We start from the raw sequence: 14,799 nt of genomic DNA, 5'->3' as shown, positions 1-14,799 counted from the left end.
GCTTTCACCATAAGTTCCATGATATTTTCGGGGGTAGCTTCTAATGTAGCCCTTTGGGCTTCGAATCTGGGGCAATGAAAAAAGAAGTGTTCTGCGTCCTCTGCAATATTTGGGCACTTTGGGCAATATGGCGAATCATCCCGCCCAAATCGATACAGATATGCTCGATAGCTTCCGTGTCCGCTCAAGAATTGAGTTAGGTCGAAACCTACTTCGCCGTGAGGTCGTTCGATCCATTTCCGGATATCCCATATGATTTTGTGAGCCCAGCAGCCTTTTTCTGACTCGTCCCACTTCTATTGCCATTCCGCGACAGTTTCGGTCCATGCGGTGAGGTACGTTCGGTCGTAAAATCGTTGTATTTCTTTGGCTAGAATCTCAATCGGGACCATTCCTGCTATCACGCAAGCTGCTTTATTAGATATTGTTCTGTAAGCGCAACATGTTCGGATTACACTTATGCGATACGCAACTCCAACCTTTCTTTTATTTCCTATATTTTCCAGTGCATCTGCGCATACTGGGGCTGCATACAGTAAGATCGAACTGACCACCCTCGAAATAAGGAGTCGACGGCTCGGCCTTGGGCCACCTATATTTGGTAGCATTCTCGCAACCAGCGCTCCGATGTTATATGCTTTGGTTGCTGCACCCTCCACATGCAATCTGAAATTTAACCTCTGGTCAATCATTACACCTAAGTACTTAAGTGCAGGCTTGGAATGAATTGTTTGCGTTCCAACTTTGATCTTCATGGAAGTGCACTTTCTCCGCTTGGTAATAAATACTACTTCCGTCTTATGCTCTGCGAGCTGTAGACTAGTATTCTCTAACCAGGATTTAATCTCATAGACTGCTTCATTTGCATAAAGCTCGACTTCTTTGAGAAGGCGTGCAACAACCGTCACCCCAACATCATCTGCGAAACCAATGGAGGCCACACCAGTAGGAAGGTCTAACGTCAGTACCCCGTTATACATAATAATCCACAAGAGTGGCCCTAGGACAGACCCTTAAGGAACTCCGCATGTCGTTCGGTATGATTTTGTTCCTTCATCTGATTCGCAGCACAGAATCCCATCGATCAGGAAGTCGGCAACGATACGCACCAGGTACTTCGCCACGCCTAGGTTGATTAGGGACTCAAGTATCTTGCTCCATCTAGCGGAATTGAAGGCATTCTCCACATCAAGTGTAATCATTGCACAGCATTTGCCTTCACCAAATGCGGTCTTAGCTGTGTTCGCTACTAGGACAAGTGCATCCGTTGTAGACCTCCCCTTTCGAAAACCGAACTGATTTTCGAAGAGACCGCCATCCTTTTCGGCAATTCGAATTAATCTGTTATAGATTACTTGTTCGAATAGTTTGCCAGTATTATTTAGGAGGCATATCGGCCTGTAGGACGAAGCTTCACCCAAAGGTTTGTTTGGTTTTTGGAATAGAATTAATTTCTGCTTCTTCCATTGTTTAGGAAATTCTCCTTCTTTAAGGCATGTGGTGAACGCCTCGGCAAACCTATTTGGAGCTATTTTGACTGCTGCCTTGAAAGCTTTATTGGGGATGCTATCCAAGCCAGGTGCTTTATTTTCATCAATTTTATCCGCAGCTTCGAGGACCTCCTTTTCGCTTACCATGGGAACTTCGGCGGTGTCTACCTCGACAGTGGGAAGGTTAGCGGTACTCACATTCTGTGGGAAAAGATCCGTTACTATTTCATCAACCAGAGTGGAGGAAGAGATCGGTGGAGAGCGTTTGCCTTTAACTTTTGATATTATGGTTTTATAGGCGCCACCCCAGGGGTTCGTGTCAGCTTCATTACACAGTCGCTTAAAGTGTTCGCTTTTACTTTTCATGATGGCCACATGTAATTTCTTCCGAGCGTTTTTATATACTTCATGTAATTGCTCGTATCCAGATCGGTTTCTATTTCGCTGACTGCGCCTTCTGCCCTTGAGGCAGGCCTTGCGGCATTCTTCGATTTCAGAATTCCACCAAAAGTTCGAAACTCGCTTCTGTGATACAACATACCTGGGTATGGATGCGTCACGTCTCGTCGCAACTTTTCGCTAATCTGTAAAGCTTTATTATCTGCGCTTCCTCCAAGCGCTGTATTTTGCTGCAAAACTTCTTTGAAAATCTCCTCCTCAAACTTCATTCGTTTACCATGTCTGATTTCAAAAATGAAGGCCTGGTGGTCGCCATGTGTATATTCGTCACTTACATACCACTGCAGATCCTTAGCTAAAACATCGCTAACAAAAGTGACATCTATCACGGACCCCATTTTTCTCTTACGGAAAGTGTTCACGCATCCAGTGTTAGCCACTACAAGATTCAGACGAGAAAGAGCTTCGAGTAATATACGTCCTCCTGCGTTCGTTTCTCGGCTGCCCCATTCTTCAGCCCATGCGTTGAACTCGCCAGTCACTATCTTAGGGCTATGATTGTGTGCATCCGTTGCTAGCCTCTCCACCAAAAAATGGAACTCCTCTGTCGTAAGGCTTGGAGCCGCATAACAGCTGTAAATAGATATTCCACCTATTTTTGATCTAGTGGAGCCATTTTCGAGGATCTTCGTAGTTCCTTCTATAGCCCGATTTCCGCATGTCCATATCGCTGTCTTTCCGCTCTTATCCGCGACCCATACTCCACTGTCTAGATTTTTGTGCTGCTCGCAGATAATAGCAACGTCGATTTTGCTTTCAAATATCGTCTGGGAGAGCAGGTCCTGAGCCGCTTGGCAATGGTTCAGGTTTAGCTGTAGGAACCTTATTTGCGCATAGTGTCGATCGCCTTCCTATACACGGGACATGTGCTGCTGCCTGTGATATGGGCGCTGTCAATGTCGTTTATTTGCCTGCAGAACAGACAATTGTGTTTTTCTTCGCAGGCTTTTGCAATGTGGCCTTTATTTCCGCATTTACGACACAGGTCGGATCTATCGTGAACGCTAGTACATTTTTTCGTCACGTGCCCAAATTCCAAACACCTGAAGCATCTTTTCAGAGTTATCTGCTCTCGTAGTCGGCAGACGACCCAGCCAATCCGAACTTTACTGGCAATGATAGCCCTTTTGGCCGCTTCAAGTGTTAGACTTATGGACGCAGTTTGTGTGCCGCCATATGCCTTCCTCAGCCGTAGAATATCTAGCTCCTGGACCGACTGTATTCCCAACTGGGATCGTAGGGCTTGACAAATTTCTAACTTCGTTGTAATCTTGTCCAAGTCTTTACACTCAATAGCCATACGATTTTGACTGAGCTGCACTTCTGCTGTCTCACCCAGTGACGACTCGGTTTTTTTCTGCAAGTCTTCTGACTTGTTTTCTCCTGGTTTAAATTCCAACAATAGGTCACCCTTCTGCGCTCGCCTTATGCGGTTAACACTTTCACCTAGCTCTATTAACGAGGTGTCTGTTTTGACCTTGCGCAGAATATCACCGTACGTAAGCTCACTTGTTGTTGTTATTATCAGCGCATCGGGCCGGTGTCTCTTCTGCAGCTTTTTCTTCTTTTCCACCTTAGTCCAAGTGGAACCTTGATTGCAGTTATCGTCTTTCGCCTTAGGGTCTGGTAGTCATTCGCGAATTTGCCGTGGAGGTGTTTTCTCCGTTTTACGTTTTTGACTGCGTTGGGGAGATTCCGCCTCCCCATTAGACTCTCTCAGTCTTTTACGGGGCTCAGGAGTTTCCTTTGTGCCCAGTATACGTTGTACATCCTTAGTAGTGAAAGGGCTGCCCCTAGATGAGGGCACTCTAGGCGTTGACTGCAGTGCTGGAGTTTCTCCCTGTTTCTTACCTTCACTACTTTTTTTTAGTCCCCCTCGTATTCCAAGATACGCAGCTCTAATAGCACGCACTTGGCCCGTAATCGCATGATGGACATTATGTATGTCTGTCTGTCACAGGCACTTTTCTCAGAAACGGTTATACCGATTGACACGGAATTTGGTGGGAAGGTGGGACCTGCGGACCCCCAGACATGCAGTAATTGATATCCTACTACGTTGAGATTTAGGGGGTCCCCATAGATGTAAAAGGAGAATGTAAAAATTTTTTCTTCACCAAATATAGTCATGTGGAGTATCAAATGAAAGGTCTTAATAAGTACTTTTTGAAGCCGCTCTTAGTTTTGAGATTTGTTAAAAAGGCGGGAAGTGGGAAGGGTGGAAAATTATGATTTCTTTAACGGTCCTATTCTCAGAAACTACCCAACTGAAAAATCTAAAAAAAAATCATAAAGCTGCCTCTATATGGTGCGCAGGCCTCAAAATACTCTCCATATCGATATCTGTTCAAATTAAGTTAATAATAGTATATTATCATATTTTTGGGAAAATTGAGTAAAACCCCCCTTAAGTTTACCTCAGAGTTATAAAAGTTGGTAATAGTATAAAATATTATATGAAGCATATTATCTCAAAATTTGATCAAAATCATACTATTACTAACAAAGTTACAGTAGCTCAAATCTGACATGCTAAATGCATATTCGTAACGGGCTACGTATAAATGGGATAGTTCTACACTCAAATATACTCACACAAGAAGCAAACACAACCTTTCATACCTGAAGCGCCCAGCTTCCGGTTTCCCAACTTGTTTAGTTAATAAGATTCGATTACATATTGTAAGTTCTGCTACAAGTGGAATATTCAATAACAAATAAAGTTAAGAAAAAGTCGCTGTTTACACCTTCAATTAATTTAAATTTAGCTTCTTTAGCTGCTTCTTAGATTAAATATTTTTGAATTGTCATTTTCTATAATTTTATTTATGAATGTCTATATCACTTTCAAAAAAATTGTTTTGCTTTTATTGCCATACCTGCTATTCTTCAAATTAAAAAGATAGGTTGATTACGATTAATATTGATTGAATTACGGTCCCAATGGACAAAGCCCCCCTCCCTAAACATGAAGCCTGTAATTGCATATCCCAAAACATTTTCATTAAAACACGTGCAGTTAACATAAGCTTACGACCTTTGAATGTTCAATTATTATGGAAAAGCCTCTTTACAAATTTTCAAATGAAATTTTCACCCTGTGCAGCGCGTGGATATAGAACTGCGTTCTTATGGACACGTGGATTCACGTGGACAGCAATGAGCCTTTAATCAACGCTTTATCAATCGCATCGCCTACATGAAACTCTAACTAATCATGCCTTTCATAAACAAGATATGAAAGCACAATGGGCACAGTGAACTTCATACTAGTGATCCCCCTCACATCAGAAATGTATGTATTTTCCTGGGAAATTTTACCGGTGTCAACCAAGCAATGAGAAAATTTTGCTATGCTACATATATGTATGCAGCAAGAATGAAAATACTTTTTCACATGTTTATAAATATTTTAAGTGTGCTGGTTTCGTTTTATAATTTTAACTCAAAAGCTCATACTAGTGATATCCTTATTTCCATTGGTCCTATTTTGACTTAGTGGATTAAGCAAGGGATGACACGGTTCGATATTCAAGTTATGAAATTCTCGACCGAATCACCCAAAAATCATAACAGCATCTTGAACTTTCATTCCTATCTATGTAATAAATGTATGTATATTATAAATTCATCTAAAAATAAGCAAATTGCAGCCACTCTTAATCCTTAAGATGAACACTTTAACTCTTTTTGCTAGAATAGCCTGGAAGGCCTAGTAATACCAAGAAGTTTCAACTGCAACTAACAACTAACAACTTTAATGTACGATAAATTCCAATCAAATTTGGCTCCCACTATAAACCGGAAACTTAGGAATGAATATGTATTTCCCTGTTCGTTGCTAAATTTGACTACTGGGGATAAATATTTGTGAGAAAGGTGCCTGCAAATTTCAAAACGTTGCCGCTAATAGAAATGAGTCTCTCGATTAAAAATTGAATCGATCATCCATGCTTGAAAGTTAGTTTTAAAAATATCCACGCAGTTAGTGTCCTCATAATGTTCTTTGCTTTAGCAAAACCAGGTACACTGTCTTAAGGTGGGCTTTAAGTACCAGGATCTTCCCCGCCTATGTAGATGTCCTGCTTTTAGTTTTAGTTTTAAAAATTGCTTTATTTTTTAGCACATATATATTTACCGGTTCTTAGATACGTAAAGCAAGTGAAAAGTTTATCTTACAGGCTAACAACAGTTATCAACACTAAATGGCCTCATAAGGTATTCGGCTTATTTCCGAGTAGTCGCAATCTCGGCACATGTCGGATTTTACCAAATACTAGCACTAAGTGTCAAGCAGCTCGAACGGTTCTACCTACTTAAAAGCTAAAGGGGCGCTGGTGATGGGTTAGTGGGAGAATCCTTAGAGAACTCCCCGCAACATCGACCAGGTATGCAGAATGGTGTACTTCTGCCTGGTTTTAGTCAGACTGTATGAGAGTCCCAGGACATCAAGGGAAGCCATAAAGGATTTAAGTACAACACCTGACAACATTATGGCAACTACAACCACCCGCCCGAGACGCCAAATTTCTTTGTTTTCCTAAGCCCGTGGCTCACAGTTCGCCTTCTCCTCCACGTATTCCCATTCAATGTTGCTTTCATGGGGGATAGCAACATCAAAAATATACCCGGAGCGACCCTTCTTGTCAATTAACACGTCAGGCTTGTTGTGTGTTGTATGATGATTAGTGAGAACTTGCCAGTCCCATGCTGTAAGCAGAACCAAGTATCAATCAAGTATTGCTTGCAGCTCATATCAGTAAACCGGACGTGTTCTCGTAATCAGCCCATGCTTATATTCAAGGTTTTGACGGATCACCTTACATATAACATTATGCCTTTTCTTGCCATAACAGTGCAGCCAGAAATGAGATGGTCCAACGTATCGAACGATGAACCACACATTCCGCCCTGGTCGTTTTCCACCCGCTCTTTCGTTATGAGCTTTTTATAAGCTCGTTTGGTGACCACGCCGCCCAAAATGACACACATGAATTACTCCGTCTGAGTAAAGAGCTCCCCAACACACAGCCATCTGTTCGACAGATGCAAATCGACCAATGGATGCCAAAGACAATTCACGTGTTTACCGTGCATTGCCTTCGACTTTCATTCACCGATCCGTTTTCACCCCACTACAGCTGCGTGCAAGGGACTCGTCTGCTCCTTGCGGTAAAAATAAGCGCGAGTTATGGTAACGTGGTCGTTACCGGTGAAAAAAAATAAAGAAAAATACAACTTAATTTGAACTAAACCGATTTATTCGAGCATAGCTTTCGCTGGCTGATTGATTATAACAAGTTGCTGTACTTATATTCGATCTACTATTTATATTAAAATTATGCTTATGCAATAGCACGTGTTAAGCTAGGTAATACAAAGTGCAAATTCTGGAAAATGTGTAGTAAGCAATTGTTAAGTTCAATGAAATAACATTAATTGTATTTATGCAAGTAAGTAGTTTGAATTTAGGATGAATGTGCCGACGATGGCTAAACGTTAGGGTAATGATCCCGTAACTCCTCCCCCCTTAGTGTGGAGCATGGGCCAAAGAAACTGGATCTTTGCAGGTTCGTTGGTCGGAGCTATGACAGGTAGGGTATGTAGGCCTGAGTTTTTGATAGTTCGTCTAGAAAAGGCATAATATATTATAAAAACGACGAGGATAATGCCTGTGGTTGCAGAGAGAGGTAGGTGCAGATCCATTAGTTCGAAGTCGGTTATCGAGTCCTTCTCTAGGCGCAAATTCGTGAACTGGTAGTCTCCTAGACGTTTGAGTTGAAGGTGATTATTAGTGGGCGATGTAAAGTTTATGTTGTTAAATGCAGCTGGATGTATGCTGATCTCGTCCCAGAAGGTTTGTATTTTGGAGCTGTATGTAATGCTGTTGATCGAAATCTCGCAGTCCTTGAAGTGGATTAGGAGGGTTCCCTTCGCTTTAAAGTCGTTAGGTCCACAGGTAGTATTAACCATCGTTTCCGGAATACTGATCAGCAACAAGTGATTTGGCTCTGGTTCGAAAATCTCGATGTCGTTTTCGCGATCGTAGATGTGACATTCGGCAGGCTTGTGATTCAGGATGCTTGCTACGCATTTTGAATGAGAGACTTTTTCCAAATTAGTGGTTTCGAGGCAATAAAATGTCCCCTCGATATTCTGACATTTATTATCAAGTTCTTGGATATGTTCATGCCCAAGGATGGCATAGGGTTTTGTTAATATTGTTCGGGTTTTGTTAATAGGTAGGGGTATAAGGTGAAATAAGAAGTATGATTCTTTTGAGAGGACCGGGATTCTTATGTTGAAGATAATATTTGAGTTATTTGAGTAGGCTTGAAGACTTAATAATTCGTATATGTGTTCATCGGATGTAATATTAATGTTTTGTTCTTCAAATAGGCGATATAATTCCGTTAGTTCTTGAGGATTCAGTATCATTTTGGATATAATGTTAAATTTTGCTAGAATGATTGCTTCTGAAATCCCGTTTAAGTGGTTATCAAGTACGTCAATGTTAATATTAATTTGATTCATATACTGCGAATATTTTATGTTTCTATTATCATTTCGAATTTGGTTTTTGGAAATTTCATTAATATGTTTCAAATAGTCAGTTATTGTTTTTTGTTGTTGATTTATATGTGCTGTAATGTTACCGAATCGTTCAATCATTTGCCCGTTTAGTTGGCTTTGTTGAGTTAATTTAGTTTCGAGTTGTCTTTCATTATCAAAGATTTTATTTATTTCGTTATTTATTCTTATCGCGTCGTTTGCATCCAAGTTCCCCGTAATACCTTTTATGATAGTACCTAGTCCGTCTATTAGTCCTCTTTTAGTCCGTTTGTGAGGCATCATTGCATCCAGTTTAGTTTTAACTTCATCAACCTTCCTTTTTAATATTTCTACCATTCCTGTATATTCTGTAGTATTGTCGAAAATTGCTAGAGAGTCATGTATATTGTCAATATTTTCCTTGTATTTATCGAGTTGTACGATGTGTATCAAGTCTTTGTAGGATGTTATCAAACGTGCATTTCCCAAGTTTATTGGAAGTAGTCCATTCCTATGTGTCAGGTCTAGCAGGTTCATCGTCTGGCTGGTTACCATGGTCAGTAGGAAGAGTTCCCTGAAATTTTCGTTTTCTTTTAATTTTGGACTTATGTAATTTTTGGTTTTTGTCTGTAATAACTGTAACAAGATTATTCTTCTTAATTTTGTGTTTAGTAAATCTTCGATTCAATTTGTTTCGTCTACACTCTCTTCTAAACACTACCGATCCTTCATTGTAATTTTCTGGGTTTTCTCTATTTTTATTTAGTTTTGTTAATCGTCTATTGGTTTGATCAAGTAGTAAACGTTCTATTTCGGGATAGAGTTGTGTTTGAAATTGTCTAAGTTTTTCTAGATATTCATGATTACTAGTGTACTTCGCGTCTTTGTCAAACTTGTAGGTTCTGCCGTAGAATAATTCAAAGGGAGTGTATTTCGTAGCTGAATGGATAGCGTTGTTGTAAGTGATGATTACTTCATTAAGTATGTCTTCTGGGTCCTTGTCTCGGTGTTTGTCGTGTATTATTCTGTAAGTTTCAGTGATAGTCGAGTTAAGTCTTTCTACAGGTCCGTTGCTGCTTGTCTGCTGGTAGGAAACTAAGTAATGATTTAACGTATATTGTTTACAGAAGTCTTTGAAGATAGAAGATGTAAATTCGGTTCCTTGATCGGTTACGATTGTGACTAGATTTCTAGGAATCCCGTGTAGACTGATGAAATGTTTGAGGGATTTAATAATATTTAGGCTGTTTCGGGTTTCGAGAGTGTAGGCTGCCGCGAATTTTGAGAACTTATCAATGATGGTTAGTATGTAGCGTTTGTCAATTGTGTATATGTCCATATGGAGTACGTCTAAAGGTTTTTTTGGAGGATCTGGGGTTTGGTGCTTCGGTTTTTGAGGATTTCTGTCATATTTAAGTGTTTGGCATTTTTCGCAATTGTTGATTATTTGTGTGATTTTGTTCTTCATAAAAGGAAAGTAATATTCTCTCTTGAGATGAGCAAGAGCCTCATTTATTCCTCGATGATTACTTTTTAGATGGTATTCAGTAATTAAAGCATCTTGTGCATCGTTCTCACTTATTTCTTTTAGGATTTCCATGCATCTTACGACCTTAAAGTTTTTGGATTGAGAAAAATAGTTTGAATGAGTTTCCTGTATTATTCTGAAAATTTCTTCGGTGGTATATATTGCAGTTAGTCTATTGGGAGGAATAAATTTTTTGAAGATGTCGATAAGGTTTGTTTCCGTATATTCTTGCATTCGGATGATACGTCGCTGTTTATTTCTGAATGGCATTTCGAGAATCGTTTGGGGTCTATTGTTAGTTTTTTCAAGTACCAATTGAAGAGAGAATTCGTTTAAAGGGCGTTCAGAAATAGGGATTCCTGTATTAAGGTTTTCTTCTGCGGAATGCACAGTGGAACCCATAGTACTTTGTGCGGATGTACCCGGAGTATCATTAACATAAACTTCAGTTAAGTTTTTATTGTTCGTCTCTTTATTGATTTTTATTCGACTTAAGGCGTCTGCGTTACTGTTCTGGATACCCTTTTTATAATGCAATTTATAATCGTACTCTTCTAGCTTGAGCCTCCAACGTATCAGTCTAGAATTTGGATCTTTTAGATTCATCATCCAGATAAGGGGTTTGTGATCTGTCACTATTGTAAACTTCCTACCGAAGAGGTATGGGCGAAAGTACTTAGTGGCCCACACAATTGCCAAGAGCTCCTTTTCGATTGTCGAATAGTTGATCTCGGTATCAGTCAAGGTCCTACTAGCATAGCAGATTGGTTTATCACTGCCGATTGGCCCTTGTGATAATACACCACCAATTGCAAAGTTGCTCGCATCTGTTGTGAGCACAAAGGGTTTTTTGAAGTCCGGATGTTGAAGAATGGGATCGTTGGTGAGAATATCTTTACAAGATTTAAAAGTTCTCAAATAGCGATCGTTTAGATCAATACGTCGTCCCTTCTTTAGACATTCTGTGAGTGGTTTGGTCAATTTTGCAAAATCCCGAATAAATTTACGGTAATAGCCGAGTAACCCAAGAAATGATTTGATTTCTTTCGGGGTTCTCGGAATGGGAAAGTCGGTGATAGCCTGGATTTTGCTAGGATCTGGTTTAATACCTTCTGTTGTGACCAAGTGGCCAAGAAAAGCTATTTCCTTTTTGAGAAACTCGGACTTATCGAGTTGAACCTTAAGGTTTGCTTGACGAAGTTTCTGGAATACCTTTCGAAGATTTTCTACGTGTTCCTGCAAGGAGGTAGAGAATATAATGATGTCATCTAGGTACACTAGACAGATTGTTCCTTGCAATTCCTTTAAAACGTTATCCATGACTCGTTGAAAAGTTGAAGGGGCATTTTTCAGCCCAAATGGCATGCGTACATACTCGTAATGGCCACCTTCGACCGTGAAGGCCGTTTTAGAAACGTCGCGTGGATCCATCTCGATCTGATGGAACCCACTAGCGAGATCCAATGTCGAAAAGTACATAGACTTCCCTAGTTTGTCCAAAATGTCATTAATGTTCGGGAGTGGGTACCTGTCCCCTATTGTTTTCTCATTTAATTTCCTGTAGTCTATAACCAATCGCCATTTTTGCTTACCACTCGCATCTGGTTTTTTTGGAACTATCCAGACAGGGGAGCTCCATGGTGAGTAGCTGGGTCTAATTATGCCCTGGTTAAGCATATCGGAGATTTGATTACGCACTTCAGGTTTGTGTATGAAAGGATATCTATAGGATTTTGTATAAATGGGTAGTTCATCGGTAGTTCTGATGCGATGTTTCACTTGGTTAGTGAAAGTCAAGTCTTGTCCTTCTCGGAGGAAGATATCGTCAAATTCTCTACAAACTTTGAACAAGCCTTTCTGTTCTTCGGTATTTAAATGTGACACTCGAAGAAGGTTAATAATATCCTCATGTAGAGCCAGTGGTGACTGATCCCTGTCACAGCAGATGTTTAGGTTATTTATTTCTTCGTATCGGTTTGAGAGTTTTTCCGCCATAAGGGGATGTTCAATTAAAAGGATTTGTTCTTTTTGTGAATGGTTAGAAACCTCAATTGGTGCGTACCAATTAACCGCGCTGTAAATTCCTTCCGAGATTACTAGGTTAGGGGAGATTTTAGTTGATTTAATATAAATATCTCCATTTTGTATGTCAACAGGAAGTTTTACGATTACTTTTGTTTCGGGTGAAATTACGTATTTGTTAGACATGAAGTTCGGTTTGAAGTTCAAGGGGAGTACGGCATTGTTAGTCGTTATCACCTGGTTGCCTAGGTCTACTTTAGCTCCGAGGTTACTCAAAATGTCTATCCCAAGTAGCCCATCAAAATAACCGTGAAATTTGAATATTAAGAAACGCGAGTTACCGGGTTGGTTGAATTCAGTAAAATTTGGTAAGATAACTTCTTCTTTGACTTCGTGTTTAGAAAGAACAGTGCTAATCGAAATAGGTTTAATTGATTTTATATCACTCGGATTGATATATTCGGGGTTGATGAATGATGAAGATGCTCCTGTGTCGATTAAAAATTTTAATGGACGTCCAAAAGGGGAGGAAATGCTAACATAGGGTAGTAGGTTACCGTGTGTGTTAATATCTAGGTATCCGATTGGGTTGAGGAGGCATTCGTAGGAAAATTTTCCTCATCAATATTGTTTTCTTCGGAATTATTCTGGTTGCAGTTTTCGTAGGGATTAAGAAAATAAACGTCTTCATCATCATAGTAATATTGGGAATAATATTGTTCGAGATTATAGGGTACGCTAGTTGGGTTACCTTCCTCACTATTAATGTTTAAGAGGGATTCCTTTTGGGTTTTGGAGTGTGAGTTAGACTCCTGTTCCCCGACATTGAACAATTCTTTAGATGTAAAATTAGCTGGTCCGGTTGACCGGAAGAAATTACTTCCTGGTTCTCTTTGCTGTGGATGGTTTCTTCGAATTGTACCTGAGCCTATTTCCATTGGTTCAGGTTTTGAAACAGGTCCATTACTTGGTCTATTAGGTATAGAAGCTCTTTGTTGGAAATGAGGATAGTTATTCTGAAATGGAGCTTGTCGTTGGAATTGCTGAGGATACTGCGGAGGTCTAAACTGTTGTTGCCTGACAAAAGGATTTTGAGGTTGTTGATACATGCCAAATGGTTTTTGTTGAGGTAAAAAGTTAGGTCTGTATTGTTGATTAAACGGAGGATTCGAGAACCCTTGTGGGGGTATTAAAGGAAACAAAAGTTTAGGTTTAAACACATCCTTATTTTGTTGGGGAAACATGATGGGTTTCAGCGGGTTAACTGACCTTGGGTTTAATAGACTCCGGTTCGAATCTGACTTAGTATAAAGTATATTCTGCTCTTGTATGCAGCATGCGTAGGCTTCTGCTAGAGTTGTGGGTTTCATAGCCCGAACGGTGGACCCAAGTGGTTCTTTCAATCCCGATAAAAATGTGTTTAAGCACATCTCTGCGAAAAGAGATTTTTTTGCAGAGATCACATTGAGGTCACTTTCATGAATACACACATGATTATTCATACTACTAAGTATTTCGATAATTTCACTGTAAAATTTTTGCACCGAATCATTATTTTGTTTTAACACATGCAAGTCCCTTATTAAGGAGGTCTCATTCCTTTTGTCGGCGTAGTGAAGGGTTAGGTTGGTTTTAATGAGATTCCAATCTAGTGGTGTCCCATACATATTGAGGACTTCGTTCGCTTCTCCAACAATTTTGTTGCGAATGGCCCTCAATAATAACTTGCCATATGGCGTTCCATTTGTAACATCGATAAGGGAAAGTATTTCGTCGACGTTGCCAAGGAAATCAAACAGTAATCGCGGGTTACCCTCGAATCTTGGGAGATCCTTGATTGCGTCCGGTACCCGTAATGAATTGAAAATATCTATGGTTGTAACCTGAGGTTGCGAACTTGTACCTGGGTTAGCCATTATACTATATTCTATTTTGTTTTCTTCTTCACTTTCACTAACTAATATAGACAAACTTCGTGATCTGAATAAATTGGTTAATTTCGAGATTGAGCCAACGATTGATTGATTTGGAACACTAAGAATATTTTCACTCGCGGGAGATTTTATATGACCACTATCGGATTTATATTTTCTTAATTTAGTAGGAGAGTTATTACGTCTAAATAGCCTAGGAAGCGTGTTATAGGGTTTTGAGGATGGGGATTTCGATTTGGATGGGAGAGGCATATGACCAAGAACTTACTTGAGTATAATGATCAGTAGGACTCTCATAATCCTTGCTTTGTTTGCTCGAGTAGCGATATGCTTTCGCTGAGCCTGCTCTGCGCAACAATTATCCTTTGTCACTTGCACTTGCACAAATTAGCACACTGAACCGTAAGCGATCAACCGTCGCGAACCGATAATCCTTCGGAATTCTGCGTTTCTGCGTACTAGGAATCCTAAATCGTACCGTCCTCCGCCCTTACTTTTGCGACTGCGCCAGTTATGGTAACGTGGTCGTTACCGGTGAAAAAAAATAAAGAAAAATACAACTTAATTTGAACTAAACCGATTTATTCGAGCATAGCTTTCGCTGGCTGATTGATTATAACAAGTTGCTGTACTTATATTCGATCTACTATTTATATTAAAATTATGCTTATGCAATAGCACGTGTTAAGCTAGGTAATACAAAGTGCAAATTCTGGAAAATGTGTAGTAAGCAATTGTTAAGTTCAATGAAATAACATTAATTGTATTTATGCAAGTAAGTAGTTTGAATTTAGGATGAATGTGCCGACGATGG

The 14,799-nt window shown here is 39.9% G+C and overlaps 1 protein-coding gene across 1 annotated transcript in view; it reads left to right on the top strand.

The window, feature by feature from the left end:
* LOC119653996 (odorant receptor 13a-like) overlaps window positions 1-14,799 on the top strand; it is a 49,350-nt gene that overhangs the window by 17,887 nt on the left and 16,664 nt on the right. Inside the window, exons 3-4 of the mRNA XM_038059157.1 lie at window positions 4,979-5,049; window positions 5,185-5,244. Coding sequence (XP_037915085.1) covers window positions 4,979-5,049; window positions 5,185-5,244 — 131 coding nt within the window. The remainder of the gene's footprint in view (window positions 1-4,978; window positions 5,050-5,184; window positions 5,245-14,799) is intronic.

Source organism: Hermetia illucens, chromosome 4, assembly GCF_905115235.1.
Source record: "Hermetia illucens chromosome 4, iHerIll2.2.curated.20191125, whole genome shotgun sequence".
In the NCBI taxonomy this organism is placed as follows: Eukaryota; Metazoa; Arthropoda; class Insecta; order Diptera; family Stratiomyidae; genus Hermetia; species Hermetia illucens.
This window is presented reverse-complemented; position numbering and strand designations above follow the sequence as displayed.